Genomic DNA, 16012 nt, shown 5'->3' on the forward strand with positions numbered 1-16012 from the left:
GGATTGGTGGGATTTGTGGGGGAGATGGCTGCATCTCTTTAATACACTACCATGGTCTGAAAGGAGAGAGGTTTTTTGGCATTTTCAGCTCTGAATGTGGTCTCCTAGACACAGTTTATAGCTGAAGCCATATAGGTTTTTTTGTTCCTACTTCCAACGGATAATAAGAGATGGGAAGTTACTGCATGCTTTTATCTTGGAAATGTTATGAACAGAAATACCGCCCCTATGAGAGCTTTGCTTACACTGCTGTTATCAACAGTGGCCTGAGCAACAGTTGACTCTCTTTTCTCAGCAACTGCCCATTTTGATTCTCTGAATTGCTAAGACCACCAGCTACAGTAACCCGTGGATAATGGGAGCTGTAAATAAGGTGTAGACGCTCAGTCTCTTTTAGAAGGAAGCCATCCTTCACCATGCAGAAGAAATTGAAAGGGATGACACCAGAAATGATTACCTTAATTCTTATTCCTTGGCTGAAAGTCCCTCTTGCAGGCCACTGAATAATACTCAGTAATAAAAACCTGTATTTAAGAGCACAATTTTAGACAAATAGTCAGTTTTATCCCATCCAGGTAAGAATATGATCATTTGGTGAAATCTGCCTCCCTGATACAGATTTTGGCATGCTGGTAAACTCAGGGTGAATGACACTGCCCTGCATCATAGCAGCGATGTTCAATGCTCGGGGATGGGCTCCTGGGTAGTTTCCATCAGCCTTCCAACACCTTGCTTTTAGCACGTGGCGACAGCCTGGTGGCAAAACAGCTCAAGATGTCGTTACACAACTGACTTAATTCTTCAAGTGTAATTATCCTTTGTCCACACCGGAGAGCAGTACCTTTGCTTTGCTAGAGCTAGAAAAACTCATTGTGACAAGTGTGAACATTTGTACCACAGAAGAGCACCCATACTGATACACACACCCACTCCAACACTCGCACTGGGAAGACCAAGTTTTTTGCCAAGGTGTACCCATGATAAGACTCCTATGTATGCAGTTTGACAGAATAACCATCACACACCTAAGCAAAATTACACAGGTATCTCAGCTGACTGGCAGCTCAGAGTTGTTGTCAGTGACTGAAATTTTTCAGGGAGAAAAATCTTTCTTTCAAAATAAAAAATGACAGAGTTAATGAGAGTATTTTTCAGGATTTTACTGCAAACCAATGGGTTTGGTCACAAAAAAAAATATGATACATATAGCCATGTTAATTATATTACATTACAATGATGGTATACATTACAAGTAAGTCTGTAAGTTTAAATATACATCTAGAGTTACAACTGAATGTACAGATCTTTTTTACAGTACATACAATCATGAATGAAAAACCCCCAAACCCAAAACCATAAATAATGCCCATTTTACAGATGACATCTTTTAAACTAAAAAAGAAAAAAAAAAAAAAAAAGAAAGAAAAAAAAAAACCAACAGCTTTGACTGACTGCAGCTGGGGCATTTTGGTCCATAAAAACCCTTTCTAAAAATAGAAATCTTTTTTCATAGCAGCAATGCTTTCTTCAAGCATTCGGATACAAGTAATTGTGAGCCCATTTCAATAATTTTAGTTGACTGTATAGATTTACAAAAGAAATTTCAAAATTACACTTAATTTATCTTCCAAATATGGAAGAAAAAAACAATGCCCCACATTGTGGTATCCTGCAAGTGTCACATTGATGCTTTAAACTAAGTCCATCTGTAGTACGCAGACCACACGCATACCATTTGTTCACATAGTAAACCCACGTAAATGAACTGAGAAACACACTCTGCAACAGGGAAAGCTTTGGAGCTCACAAGATCTCATCAGAAAAAGGCACATTTCATAAAATCCTTATCACGTTCAGATATATCTTCAGGCAAGGCTTTTCGGAGCACGATTTCAAAACAGCTTGTTCTTACTCCTACAATCTGCTGTAGCAGTCTGTGGCAGCAGTCACTTTTGTTTTTCTTTCCCAAGGAGACAGCACCACTTTGGGGGAAGAACAAATGGAAATGAAAAGCCTGTAAAGCTCATTTAGAGACTGATGTGCTCTTCAAAAAAGCTTCCAGCAAACAGTGTAGTTGAAATTAAGGCTGCAAAGCTGCCATGGTGGAAATGTGCAAATTCTCTTTCAAGATGACTGGTCAACTGGCAGTTCCACCAGAAGGCCAAACAAAAATTAAAATAATAGTTATTATTATTAAAAAAGAAAGAAAGAAAAATGTTCACAAGAAAGAGTCCACGGGTGGAGCATAGGAGAAGCCCAAAAAGGCCTCAGCAGCTTCCTTGACGCTGGCAGTGATGAGGATGCTGTCCGGGGACTGGCCGATAGAGTTGGGGACTGGCTCATCTGTAAACTCCGGATCGAAGTGTCGTAGGTCACTGGGGCCACTCTGTGGAGAGGGCAGAAAAGGAGAGACACCACATTTAGACTCAAATGTTTTGTGAGCGCATAGTTCAATTCAAAATGGGGACAAGCACCCTTGTGCCAAGACTCACAGTGTTATCACCTCGGGCCTGCTGTTTAACAGCCTTTGCCAGTTTTAGTTGAATCTTTTTTTTTTGTATCCTGATGCGTATTGTCTCACTAAAACCAAGATGATTCAATTTAATACGCTAGCCTCCAACCAAGCTCGTGCAACAAAAGCCAAAGGCAAAAATGCCACTCTGCCATGCAGCAGTTTGCAGGGGAGGACTTTGATTGAAAGACAACCTCCAGAGCCAGATCCCTCTCTTTAGATGTTAGTGTCTGACAAGTCAAATGTAACTCTGCCCTTGGGAAGTTAATTGCTTTCTACAGTTTACCTTCCCCTTTGGTAAAACAGGGATGCTGGGGATTTTTTCAAAATAGCCATGCAAATGAAGCATTTGTGAGAGGCCAAAAAACCCAGCTAAATTTAGACTGTCCATGAGCAAAAAAAAAAAAAAAAAAAAAAAGCCAAACCAAAACAAAAAAACCAGCTACCACTTATTTTTAACCCTGCCAGGAGAGGCACAAGGGAAGGAAAAGCTGTGTTCCTCAAACACAGCCATCCGGCCAGCTCCCCCAGCTCCCGGGCACCCCACAACGGGGAAAAAGACACTCCCCATACATTCTATAATTAGAACTGGTACGTACCACATTTGGGTTAAAAGGGGGCGTAATCTTCTTATTAATGAGATCATCCCAGTTAATTGGGGAGAAGAAGATGTGATTCTTAATCTCCATCTGTTACAGAGAGAAAAATAGATTAATTCAGACCCAAGCTAATGTAAGCAGTACAGCTTAGTCATCCTCCTCTGCTGCCCACAGGCAATGGCTGGTTTGCACTTACAAAGTCCTCCTTGGCGCCAAGCCTCTTTGTCCTGTCCTTCTGCAAGAGGCCCTCCAGAAGATGTCTAGCTGAGTTGGTAATATTTGGCTTCAGCTGCAAGGGCTTGTTCAAGATGTTGTCGTACATTTCTGCTGTGTTCCTGCTGTAGAAGGGCGGCTGTGGGAAGAGCAAGGAAGAGAGGCGGGTTAATGAGGTTGACAGGTGGGCATGGGGTTTCTTGCAAGGGAAGGACAAGCATGCTAGTCTGATCTGCCATGACGGTTTCGCTGCTTACCAGGCCATAGAGCATCTCATACAGGACTGCTCCGAGGCACCACCAGTCCACAGTCCGGTCATAGGGCTGCTTATGAAGAACTTCAGGAGCAAGATACTGTGTAAGAGAAGGAAAGAGAGCTGCGTTAGCCAAAGGGATCTTTATAATTAGAAAAGCCTCCCCATTCTTGAATGAAAGCAGCTTACTGAATCCCAGCAACACCTAAGCTACCAGAAAGTTGCAAGCTCTTTCTAAAAAAAACAGGGAGATGGCTTGAGAGCTGTTCTCTCCTGCTCAACAAGCTCTGCATGTTCTGCACATCCTCAACTGGCAGCTTGATATTACAAGACCGGAAACATCCCCTACTTGTCTAAACAGCTGTAACTACGGATGGGAGATGTCAGATTTCACTGACGAGGACAGCGCTTGCTGCCGCTCTGCAAGTGGCGGGCTGAGGACTGGCTGTACCTCTGGTGTGCCGCAGAAGGTGGAGGTTGTGCCATTGTGCTCTATGTTTTCTTTGCAGAGTCCAAAGTCAGTCAAGACAATGTGCCCCTGTGAATCGAGCAGGATATTCTCTGGCTTCAAGTCCCTGTAGTAAGAGATGAAAGAAGACAAAGGTTTGTTAGAGGAGATACAGTGAGAATATTTTAGGTGCAATTGTTTACAGAACTTCGCTAAAAACAATTCTGAGCTCATACTGAGATAAACTTTTCAATGCTTTTTCAACAAAGCACATGGTTTTTTTTAGTCCAACAAACCAAGCAAGGTTGCTTACCGATAAACAATGTTCAGGGAGTGCAGGTAGCCCAGTGCACTGGCAATTTCAGCAGCGTAAAATCGGGCTCTCGGCTCCAGGAAGCAACGCTCCCTCTGGAGATGGTAGAACAACTACAGGAGACAGAGAGAACAGAGTTGTGTAAACGGCGCCAAAGCCTGTTAACAATGCACTTAATTAGACTCAATATATATAGAGAGGGAGAACAATAGCAGGAAATGGCCTAACGACCCTTTGGTAGTTCAAAACTTGCCAGGCTGGAAACACTCAATCTAGTAACTTTTCCCCCACGACTTTTCCCCTTGCAACTCTTTTTTTATTTAAAAGGAAGGGTGAAAAAAAGTCTACCCTACCCCTGTGCACATGATAGGAAATACTATTTCATTTTCTTACTGCTTACCTCTCCACCATTGATGTAGTCTAGGACAAAGTACAATTTGTCTGCAGTTTGGAAGGAAAAGTGAAGCCCAACCAGGAAGGGGTGTTTTACATTTTTCAGCAGGACATTGCGCTCAGACATGATGTGCTTCTCCTGAAACACGAGAAATCATTCATGTTTAGTACACTTGCTTAGCAATAGCAGTAAAAATATACTTGATGGACACCGCAATGGCATCATAAAGTGGCAGCTTACCTCCTTCTTCTTCAGGATTGCCTTTTTCTGCAGGACTTTAACAGCATAGAACTGCTCTTCTGCCTTATGTCGTGCAAGAAGAACCTGAAAGAGGACAAATTCCCAGAACTGAGCAATACTGAAGTAAAGAGCAACTTGTAAATGCAACTGGAAACAAGGCTTTAAATTAACGGCTGAGCACTGCTACATCCGTCTGGTTCAACGTGCAAGCCTTTTGCTGGAAACACTTAACACTATCACCACTCTGGCAGATAAATCTAGCCCAAAGTTTTTACATCTAGTTCCCTTTCCCTCCAAAAGCAAAGCATATATTCTTCCCAGCACCACTAGCTCTTCACACCCTTCTCTTTTATGACTCTTTCAAATGCTGCATCCCACTCCTCTCCCTGCAGCTACGCAGCGAGCCAGGCACTGGGCAGTGGGGCATGCTCAGGTCTGGTTTCAATGACCACTGTCTCCCAAAGCCAGTACAAACTCAGCCCTCGGGCATTACATACAAAAGCTGAAAAGTAAAGAAATTACAACAAAAAGAAGTTGGACTTACCTTCCCAAAACTGCCTTTTCCAATCACTTTTAAGAAATGAAAGTCTGATGGTTTGGCATGTGGGTTGGACGATGGACCAAGATTGATCTGCTGCGAAGGACTGGGCTAGAAAAATAAACAGAGAGAAACCACATTTATTAAAACAGCTTGGGAGTGAGCATCATAGCAATCTCTCTTTTTTAAAAATATAAATAAAGTGACCTTGACAGTGAATATTGGCATTCTTCTTATCACTAAAAATTTAATCTTGACGTCTGCCAGACATCTTAAACTACTAGGTACTGCCTAAGAAGACTGTAACAGTCATAGCTTGCTTACAAGTTTTTGTCGAGCTCTTAGACACATTCCATAATGAAGTAACAGCTAATAGAGCTTTTTTTTTTCCCCGTGTCAGGAAAAAGTTTCAGTCTAACTCGATGACTCGTTTCCCCAGTAACATCAGCGTGCTATGAGCTGAACTAAAGCAACACTCATGCTGCTAATTCTGCTACGCTTCTACTACCAGCCTATCTGATGTTCTAAAAATGCTCACTGAATAAAATCTACTTACCGGAGGAGAAGGATTAGCATTCATAAGTTCAGGCTCTTGAGGCTGGGAGATTTTCAAGATAGACTGAACTTCAGGGCTGCAAGGAGAAGAGCACGCCTGATGAGAACAGTTACCAGAAGCATCAGGCAAATCTTGCCGGCAGAGGGCAAGCACGTATCGGGAAAGATGAGTTTTGGTTCGGGCTATTACAGAAGGCAACTAAAACAATCCCGTCGACTTAAGGAGTAAAATTAATCTACAGAAAGTAAATTACATCATCCAAAGAAATATATATTGTAAGTACTGTTCAAAATAGGGACGGGGCTGTTGAAATCGCACCCCACTGATTTCTCCCAAACCCAGCTCGCAAAGATTTGTTGCCAAGTGAGTAACACCTCAAGGAGATTAATTAACTCTTCCGGAACAGTCATGCCAGAGGCATTACAGTAAACAAACGTTTTTAAAACTAGATCTCGCAATAAGTAGTGATATTTGCGAGCGAAATCCAGATGAAATTTTCAATACTTACTGCTTGCATGCGTAGGAGTTGGTGGCTATCTTCTGAATGAAGTCGTTTAGCCCCATTCTTCTCTGCTTCATGAAAGCTAGAAAGTAAAAGGAGAGGGAAAAGAGAAATAAAATCGTTAAGCTGTCCTGCGAGAAAAATCCTGCGAAAAAAACCCCAGCCCCTCGCCCGAGCATCGTCGGATGAAGCCCCTCTCCTCGCCGCTCACCGATGAGGATGGCCACCATCCCCCTCATCTTCGAGTAGGTCAAGGTGGGACCCGACGCCTCGGCTGCTTTCACGGTCATTTTGGAGCGATGAGGAAGGGGTAGGGGAGGGCGAATAAATAACGACCGTATGATATCACCGCTATCACCGGCTCCCAGCACCGCACTGCCTCAGCCCCGCACCCGATGGCGCTTAAGTGGCGACGGTGATGGGCGGGACCGGGGCGGAGCGGCGACGCTCGTCCCCCCCCCTCCCTCACCCCCCGCCGTCCTGGGAGGCGGCCCGCCTCCGAGGACGTCAGGGGGTGGGGAGGGGGAGCACGAGCCTTGCCGCCCGTGGAGAGCATCCACAAGGAAATGGACCAATTTTTTATTTTTTTATTTTTTTTCCACAGCAGGCTCCCGCAGCCCCGTCTCTCTCTGCCCCCCCTCCCCCCCATCATCCCGTCCCCTCGCATCTTTTTCCTGCCCTTCTTTTTTTTTGGCGGTTCTGGCTCTATCTTTGAAAAAGCACCTCTTCTTAAAGGTGTGTGTCGTGTGTGTGTGTGTGTGTGTGTGTGTGTCCCTCCCCGACGCCGGCCCGTCGCGGCGATAAGGGGCGCTGACGTTTCCTTGAAGGAGCCTCAGTGAGTCAGGAGAACAAGATTTCCTGCCTGGTTTTCAATAAAACAAACAAATGTCCCTCCTGTGCACTGCCCTGATCCCGGCTGAGACATTAATGAAAGGAAAAAAAAAAAAAACCAACAAAAACCAAAACGTCTTTTTTTTTTTAATGCCAAAAAGGGAAACAACGCAGAAAAAAAAATCCCAGTCCTCTGAACTTGGAGAGCGCAGATCTGCTTTTAGAAAAAGTGGGGAGATGACAGATGACAAGTGCAATAATAAAAAAAAAAGGGGAGAAAAAAAAAAGGTAACAGCCCCGCTCCGCAGTTTTTGTTTCCACTGCACGCGGCTATTTGGGAACACCGCGTACTCGGGCTTGGCTCCTCAGTCGCTTCCCTGCGGGCGCCCTGGGCCTGCATCAGCAGCGAAACGATGCTGCCGGGGACCCCCGCCCGGAGGGGAGCACGCAGGGCCGGCGAAGGGTCTCACGGCCTCCTCCCAGTTCTCCCTCCCCTCCCCCTTCGGGGCGCAGCCCTGGCCGGGGACACGCAGGGCTGTGGGGTGCCGGGCTCCTGCGCGCTACACGCGGGTGGAACTTTCCACCCGACGGGGCGTTATCCACGGGCGCATTCCGCCCTGCTGTCTGAGCGAAGGGCGCTGGGCTCCGGCCAGCGGCTCCAGCTGCAACGTGCTCCCGCCCTCCCCCCGCCGGGAGCCCTTTTTTTTTTTTTTCCCCCTTCTGTTTTTTTTTTTTTCTTCCCCTCTTCTCTGCACCCGCTGCTGCTGCCTCCCCCCGCAAGCACAGCCGGTCGCTGGGCGGCATCCCTTGGCAGCTGTCTGCACTGTCTGCCTCCTGCGAGGGGGGCCTGGGGGGGTGATGGCAAGCTCACCCCGAGCAGCAAGAGGGCTGACTTGGCGTAGGAGAACCCCTGCGAGGTGGGCGCAGCTCTTACAAAGCTGCAAAGGTTTTACTACGAGAAAGCAAACAGGGATGCTTGCCGGTATCCTTCCCGGATGGAGGGGAGGAGGGGGGCCCTGCCCGGCCCCGCCGCCACGGTGCGGGGGGGGTCCAGAGGAGCCGGCGCCAGGGAAGGAAGGGACAGACGGGAGAAGCAAGGAAAAGCTGGCTGCAGCTGGCGGGGCTCGGCCTTCTCCCACTTGTTGCGTTCCTCACTGTTGCAAAAACTGAAAAACTACCACTCTCATTATTGGAAGTGGAGACCAAAAGAAAAAAAAAAAACCAAAACAAAACACCAAAACGCAAAAAAAAAAAACTTCATAGAATGGAATAGCAGCAGCCAGTTTCAGTTTCCTCTGCCCCCCTCAGACCGCTTTCAGAGTGCTGCTGTTAAAACCTACTCGAGGACCTGCAGTTTTGAGGGTAACCGGAGCTCCCCCAGCTGCTCCCCTGCCATCTCCCCCCGGGCTCAGCGAGGTGGCGCCCGCAGCCGGGCCGCCCCCCTCCCCCGAACCAGCTGCGCGCAGAGGCAAAGCCTCTCCCAGCCCCCGGGCAGCCTCCGGCACAGCCTGCCACGGGTCGCAGCCCACCTCCCTCCTCCCCGCTCCCCCCCCAAAGCTGCCCGCAAACGCTCCCGCCAGCGCGGCCCCACCGCGGCCGCCGCGCCGACCGGTTACGCTAGCGCTTTTGCACCGCTCTTTTGGCAAAGAGCTCCGCCGCTCTTGCCAAGCCACCTGGCCCCCTTTCCCTGCCTAAACGCTGCCCCGGCTGCACTCCCCCCCCCCCCCCCCCCGGTATCCTCCGGTGCCCCCGGCGCTAGAGGGGCCCTTTCCCCGTGGGGAGCGGTTTTCCTGCTGGGGCGGGGGGGGGGGGGGGGGCGAACCCACCTTTCAGCGACGACTTCTCTTCCTTGCCCCTCATCTCGCTCCTCGCCGGGACCCCGGGCGCGGCGCGGCAGCGCAGAGGCTGTGTCGGGGCTGTCCCCCGCCGTCGTAAGCCCAAATAAGTCCCCTTGGCGGCCGGGCGGCCCGGAGGCAGGAGGAAGGCGGCGAGGGTGGCCGCCGCTGCCGCTGACCCGCTCAGGGACGCAATCCCGAGGGCGGCTGACATGCAGGAGTGTTATAAAGTTCAGCACGGGCCGCCCCGCACACTCTGCCCCCTTGCAACATCGCCCTCAAAATTACTGTAATCAGCGCGCACGCACACACGCACCGGCAACGGCGGGGGAGGGGAGGGGGGGGCAGTCTGGCCCTAACTGACCCGCGGACAGCGGCAAACCCGGCCCCGTGGAGAGAGGCACTGCCCACGCTCCCCCCTCGCCCCGGCGTGGGGCGAGCGGCCGCGCACCCACCGCCCTGTTTCCCCAAAAAGGCTTCGCGCCGGGACGGGCGGAGAAGAACCGGGGGGGTAGGAGGGGAACGGACACGGACACACGCGACAGCGCCGCTGCCCGCGGGGGTCGGAGGGCTGCGGCTGCCGGCCGGGCTTCCCCGCCGGCCGGATAGCGCCGGGGCGGGACCGGCGGCCCGCTCCCCGCTGGCACCCAGCGCCTTCCGCCGGCAGCGCCCCGGCGGCGCCCCCCGCCCGCGCGGCTCCGCTGCCCCGGCCCCCGGCGCCGCGCACCCCCGGCCGCGCCCCGCCGCGGGAAGCCAGTGTCCGTCCGTCCCTCCGTCCGTCCCTCCGGCACCCACCTGCCGTCTCCCACAGCCGGCAGTAGCCCCCCCACCCCACCCTGCCCGGCCCGGCCCGGCCCGGCGGCGGGCGCTTGGCAGCAGGGACGTTTTTCATGTGGCGGGGAGGAATTCCTCCCGAGGGACGAATTATTTATAATTCACGCGGCGTTTTAAAGTCATTGACTCCGTTCTCAGAAGCCCAGGGTTTGGCTGAAAAAGCCCGAGTGTCCGAAGGTTGCATTTTAAAACTTCTCTCTACAACGATAGCAGTGAACGCCCTAACAGTCCAAACAGGCAAGAGGACACAAGCGAGGAAAAGGTACCCAAAAATCCCCTCATGTGAAAGCTGAGTCTTACAGAAAAGCATCAAACATTGTGAAAATCTCAATAAATTGCAAAGGTTTGCATCAAGAATTCGTATAGGCAGCGGGTCAGGAGTGTACCGCTAAGAAGTAAATACAAGAGCAGAATAAAAAAATTGCAGCGATGTTTCACACTCATGTTACTTTTCACCCCCAGGCAAAAATATGGACAAATTGTCCTGAACTTCTAAATTAATAATTTTTAAAAGTAAAGTTAATAACATAGAAGGTGTACAGTCAAAATAAAAAGGAAAAGGAGAATCTGAACAAGGAATATTAGAAGTTCTAGAACTCCTTGCCTCAGGATGCATACACACCAAAAATCTGGATGGGTTCAAGAACAGCTAAACAAATCAACAGGAAAAAAAAATTATTTGACTACAAAGGCGGAATGTCTGACCTCGAATTTTCCTGGACCACAAATTCCTGGGAGTCAGGGCTGCTTTGGGGGCAAATCACTGTTCTTGCTCTCTCCCTTAGCAGTGCCGTGTTAGCTGGTGCTGGTAACCCAGATTGACCTACGTGGACCTTGGGCCTGTACCTTCATTCTGCTGATCTTATATTGCACATCTGAGTGGCATGCTACTGTTTAACCAGCTCACAAAACTCCAGGAACTGCTGCTTACTGGCAAGAAGAAAGAGAACTGATTTGGTTTGTAACCTGAGGAAGAGCATTTGACTCTGCCATAGCTGCATTCCATGTAAAAGTAGCGTTAGGTGAAGAGATGCCCATCAAGCTCTTCACCATGCCAGCATCCAAAGCAGGGCCCTGCTGCCAGGCCTGAGAGATTCAGAAAGACACAGACTCTGCTGAAGCAGAGATTGGGAGATGCCCAATGTAAAGCCAGGAGGGATGTGATTCAATTTATCTTAAGGAATGAATGCATGCACATCACTAGTGCGGGCCTGTGTTGGCCAACGCAGTTCAGCAGTAGCTGGACTGTGGAAATTTATCTCCTTAGAGATGTCTCGCTGTTTGGAGGGTTTCTTTATCTGCGCTGGACAGACAGATGCTAGTCTGGCCTCATAGTGTTTATGAGGCACACAAACTTTTCCCTCTTGCCCTTCAGGAAGGTCAGATGCTTCAGCAGCCCACATGGTAATTGGAATTTGTGAGCTCTCTTCCTCTGATTCTGTCCTGGTCCTCACTGTCTGCTGCGGAGGACGATTTATGAATGCAATTCAGTGCCTCCATCCTTCAGGAATTAGATTCTCAGATAGCTTCTGAACTTCAGTTTGGCAATGAATTCAAGGCTGAATGAATGAATTCCTGCTTACTTATCTTGCTCAATCAAGACCTTAGGATGCAGCAGGTTTAACTGTTCCTAGAATTACTTGGCTGACTCTGGAAGGAAGCTTCCCAAAATTCTGCAAATATTTTCAGCAGTACTTCGCTTTGGGTTAATTAAACAGAGATGGAATTCAAGCCTTGGACTGCAGGAAAGACAAAGCCCCCAAATACAAAAGGAGATGGCATTCCTAACAGCATCTGTCTTCTGAAGCAAAATCTCAAAAGCTTTTCTTTTCCTCCTGTAAATCCCCAACAAACAAGTTCTTGTCTCTGACCTTGTAATAAGTTTCATGTGCAACAGCCAAAACTTTAAGTCAAGACCTTCAGGCTGCCTCTGCAAATGATGTCTACAAGTAGCAGCAAATAGATAAGGAACTGAATAACAGCTTTAATAACAACCTCAGCACAAATTTTAAATCAGGGGCTTTCAAATGCTGTCAACAGGTCTGCTAGACGTTGTTCTGACAGGAGGTTTATTGACCGAAGCCCCTGTTGATCTGGAAATGCCTAATTGACTTCAGTGTCATATTTTGCTAAACACAGATTTGGAACATCTTTTATTTCCCTTTTCTGATGCTTACGGAACTGGTTTACTGCATTGTCAATAAGAGGCTTTAGTGCCAAGGGATTATGCTCACAGGATCACAGAGCGATGCAGGGCTGTGCCGAGAAAAAAGTAATTCCCGTCCTTGTAGAAAGCAGTGGAAAATTACAGCATCCTTTAGATGCACTGACCTCTAGTTAAACCAGCTGATAAACGATGGCCCTGACTTCCATTTTAATTCCAGCGTGCTGATTTGAGTCTAACCGAGTTGTCACCACTGCGCCTTTATGAGCAAATGTCGCAGGTGTTTCAGCCCGTAGCAGTCCGAGAGGGGTGACAGCAGAAGCAGTACTTTCGTATGCCTTCCTCTGAGTGTGCCCCCCCTCCAGATTAGTGTAAGTCCTTGCAGTGTTGCGTAGCCTCTCTAGCTTAGAGTCCTCATAAAACCAGACTGGATGACTGGCACTTGAATTCATTATTCTTGTTATGAACTTAAAATAATGTGCTGTGACTGCATAGAGTTTGGTCTTATCAGAACTGAATATTGGTGAAGGAGGTGAAAATATGAGATGGAAAAGTGATAAAAAGAGGCTCATGAGAAACATGAAGATTCTTAGTGAGTCTATGAATTCAGTCTGCTGGTCTCCTTTGGTCACAAGGCAGTCTAATGTGAGGAGCTGGTACGTGCTCCAGAATGTGTAAGCATGCGCTGCCTGCTGACTCTGGCACTCAGATTTTCCTTCCCAAACTTTCCCTTTTGAAGGGTAATAGAAGAGATGGATTTAGGCATTTTCTGTCAAGGAGACAATCAGAACAAATTTCCCTGTACCTCACACTTGAACATGTATGCTAAAATAGAAATGATAGCTGATCTAACTTAGCTATCAGATTGTCTCTTTTTCCCTTATCTCTTCATCTAGTGTTCCACTAGGTGTTTGCTACCATGGTATCTCAATGCCTTTTATGTGTATACAAAACCCCCATCATCACCATTGTAGTTCATTATCTTAAAAGAAAGATCTCTTTAAGCCTGTAAGCCCTCCAGCAACCTTGGAGTTAAGGCACCAAATGCTGTAAATAGTGAGCAAATTAGTCAAAGAGAGGAATTTTTTGCTAGAGAGAGGTTCAGTTGGCTGCTAAGTCATAACAGTGACTTGGATTCTCGGAGATAAACTGGATATGAAAATAGAGGCCTGCTAAAGGGAGGCTCACATTGTCAGGTCTTATGCTTTTCCTCTTGGTGATACCAACATGTCTCTTGCCATTATGTTGACTGCTTTAATATTCCTCATTATTTCTAGGAGGTTTTCTGTCAGGAAGTGTAAGAGGCTTCCTGGGCAGAAGGATGCACAACATGCATGCTAAACAGGACTTTATCTACAGGGACTTCTCTCCAGTGATCTACAGTTGTAGGACATATTTGCCGCAGTTACCTGGGTCCATTGCTTTCGATGGGGTTATTACAGTATTTCTGAGGGTAGACTAATTAGTCTAAGCTAGAGGGTGATGGAAGAAGTGTTAATTTTGCCCTAGGTAACTGGTCCAAAACTGAGTAAAAATATTTCTATGTTCATTCATAATATATTTACTCTTCTTAAGTTTTGGCATTGGAGTTCGGCATATAGTCACCAAAGGTACCCTCCTTGGTCCGAAGAGACAAATAAGTATCCTGGAGGCAACTCAGTGCATCTGTGGCCTGAATCGGGCAGTGTCTAATCTTTAGTTGAAGGAATTTGGGCCTGAAACCCATGGATAGGTAGGGGCTTTTTTTGAATTACAGGGGTTTTTTTTTTTTATTTCTGAGGCCTCACATGTAAAAGATGTGGAATTACTTTACAGGATCATATTGTCAACATACCCTGAGAGAGCTGGTAATTTTTTTCCTAATTTATATATAAAAATAAAATCTTAGGGCAAGTTTAAGTATCATACATGATAGACAGAGATTGCTGACCCGGCTCAGTCCAGTATAGATATGGACCTGGAAGAGGACTTCTAACATTGGTATAATGTTCCATAGTGTTCCTCAAGGATGAATTATACATCTTGGCTTCCAGCTAGGAGGCCTGCGTGGTTCCCTATTGTGCTGGATAGACAAGATATACCAGCTTGCTTGAAATTAGTTGATGTTATCTTGCCTTGCACTGTGCCTGATACCATCTCAGGGAGATGTGAAAGTATTAGTCCTATTTTAGAAAAGTGGGAATTAAACTCAGTTGTGTCTCATTTAAGGGAAGTCTGTGGCAGAACCAAAAAATAAATGCAAAGTTAACCTTCTCCCATTCTAATAACTGGATTAAGATTACCATGCAGCAATATATATTCCATATCTGCCAACCTCATTAATGTAATTACATGTGTTGTATACACAGGTAACTTAGGATGGCAAGAGCCAGAGCAGGCACTGCTGTACCTTGGTGGAATCCTACCTAGATATCTAGTGTTAGTAGGTAGCCCTGGTTCCCTTCTAGCAATCACAGTGAAAAACCTGGAAACAACTGACACCTAAAAGGCTATAATTCAAGAAAGGACCCGAATCCAGGTTTGTGGGGAAGGGAAGGAAGTATCGCTGTATCCACACTGATCTGGCAACTGGTAGCATCACCTGCCACTGTTCAACATGTCAGAAATGCCAGGGAAGTGCTTTTCCCACAGCACACGATGACCACAGAGAATATTACTGTAAGACAAAAAAGTCCCACAGCTGTTTCACAGGCAGACATTGAAAGAAAAAGCCACAAACATCTGCAGCACTAATTTATTTTTTTCACTTGCAGATGCTATTTTCAAACCAGTTCAGATTCACTGCACTGTGAATCTCTTTGTAGAGTTCCAATTAGCCCCAAATTTTTTAACACTTTAAGCCCTAAAGTGAATTGGCAACCTTTGATATGTCTTTCATTTACTTTGCTAGAAACTGCCTTTACTTTTTTTTTTGTAAATGCTTTATGTGATTCCACAAAGAAGACCTTAACTTCAGGCAGCCAAGCTCAAGTGCTTTGGCCATAGGTTTACTGTACTTCAGGACCAAAAGGAGCAGCTAGAACATGCTGGAGCTGCTAGAGGGTTGGACTAGATGACCTTTAAAGGTCCCTTCCACCCCAAACCATGCTATGATTCTGTGATTCTAACATCTAGCCTGGCTATCTGCGTAACACAGACTTGCATTTGCTGCTACGAATATCAGGTCCAACAACTTCACCTCTGAGATTTCTTGTCTCTTCCTCTTAACTCAAGCTTGACTATCGCAATATTTTCATCCAATTCAAGGATAAGAATCAGGAGGTTTTGACAAGCACAGACACCCACCCATGCATAATCATGCAATAGACCACAGGCCATGAATGTATGACCTTTCCAGCCTTCAGCAAGGCCTTCCTCACCCCAGTGCATCTGCAGCTGCTCACCAGCACCCACACGATGGATGTTGCCAACCCTTGGATCGGCTGGCAGATCTCTGTGTGGGAGCTACCACTAACTGGCATTGGTCAGCCAGGCAATGAGCACCTGGGCACAGCCTTTTTGTCTGGCACACCTGAAACTGGAGGCATTCCAGCCCACTCAGTGTGCAAGGCAAGCAGCAAGCGTAGTACCACCGATTTTATGCACATTGGCTGCTTTGTCATTTTAACCTTGTAAAAAAAGGATACAGATGTGGAAGTGTGCCATGCTCCAAATAGTTGCTGATACTTCCATAACTCTTCCCATCAGAACCTTATAATGTTGTGCTTTTTTTTCCAGAAAGTGTTTGCATACGGGAATGGGGAAGAGCAGGTCTGGCATATTGGATTACTGTCGAATGCA

General features: G+C 47.2%; 1 protein-coding gene across 2 annotated transcripts; it reads right to left on the minus strand.

Annotated features, from left to right (window-relative positions):
• Positions 1–1145: 1145 nt before the first annotated feature.
• On the minus strand, positions 1146–9757 carry SGK1 (serum/glucocorticoid regulated kinase 1). 2 transcript variants are annotated; one of them, XM_086743564.1, is made up of 12 exons: positions 9226–9757; positions 6575–6650; positions 6067–6142; positions 5517–5621; positions 4973–5056; positions 4739–4870; positions 4339–4451; positions 4029–4152; positions 3582–3677; positions 3308–3463; positions 3112–3201; positions 1146–2386 (listed from the first exon to the last, which is right to left on the minus strand). In XM_086743564.1, exons 1-12 carry the CDS (start codon positions 9446–9448, stop codon positions 2219–2221), a joined length of 1443 nt encoding a protein of 480 aa, XP_086599690.1. In that variant the 5' UTR covers positions 9449–9757; the 3' UTR covers positions 1146–2218. The 2 variants fall into 2 exon arrangements, with proteins under 2 accessions (XP_086599690.1, XP_010115796.1); XM_010117494.2 differs by lacking the exon at positions 9226–9757 and adding an exon at positions 6780–6947.
• Between the last annotated feature and the right edge of the window lie 6255 nt (positions 9758–16012).

This window comes from Chlamydotis macqueenii, chromosome 3 (assembly GCF_036417535.1).
Source record: "Chlamydotis macqueenii isolate bChlMac1 chromosome 3, bChlMac1.mat, whole genome shotgun sequence".
Lineage (NCBI taxonomy): Eukaryota > Metazoa > Chordata > Aves > Otidiformes > Otididae > Chlamydotis > Chlamydotis macqueenii.

What these genes read in the sequence shown, in the direction of transcription:
- SGK1 (XM_086743564.1), bottom strand. Translation starts at nt 9,448, where the DNA reads ATGTCAGCCGCCCTCGGGATTGCGTCCCTGAGCGGGTCAGCGGCAGCG. An exon ending in GAAAAGGCAGTTTTGGGAAG is followed by an intron (nt 5,057 to 5,516) that starts GTAAGTCCAACT and finishes GTCCTCTTTCAG; the next exon opens with GTTCTTCTTGCACGACATAA. An exon ending in TTGGCGCCAAGGAGGACTTT is followed by an intron (nt 3,202 to 3,307) that starts GTAAGTGCAAAC and finishes TCTCTGTAACAG; the next exon opens with ATGGAGATTAAGAATCACAT.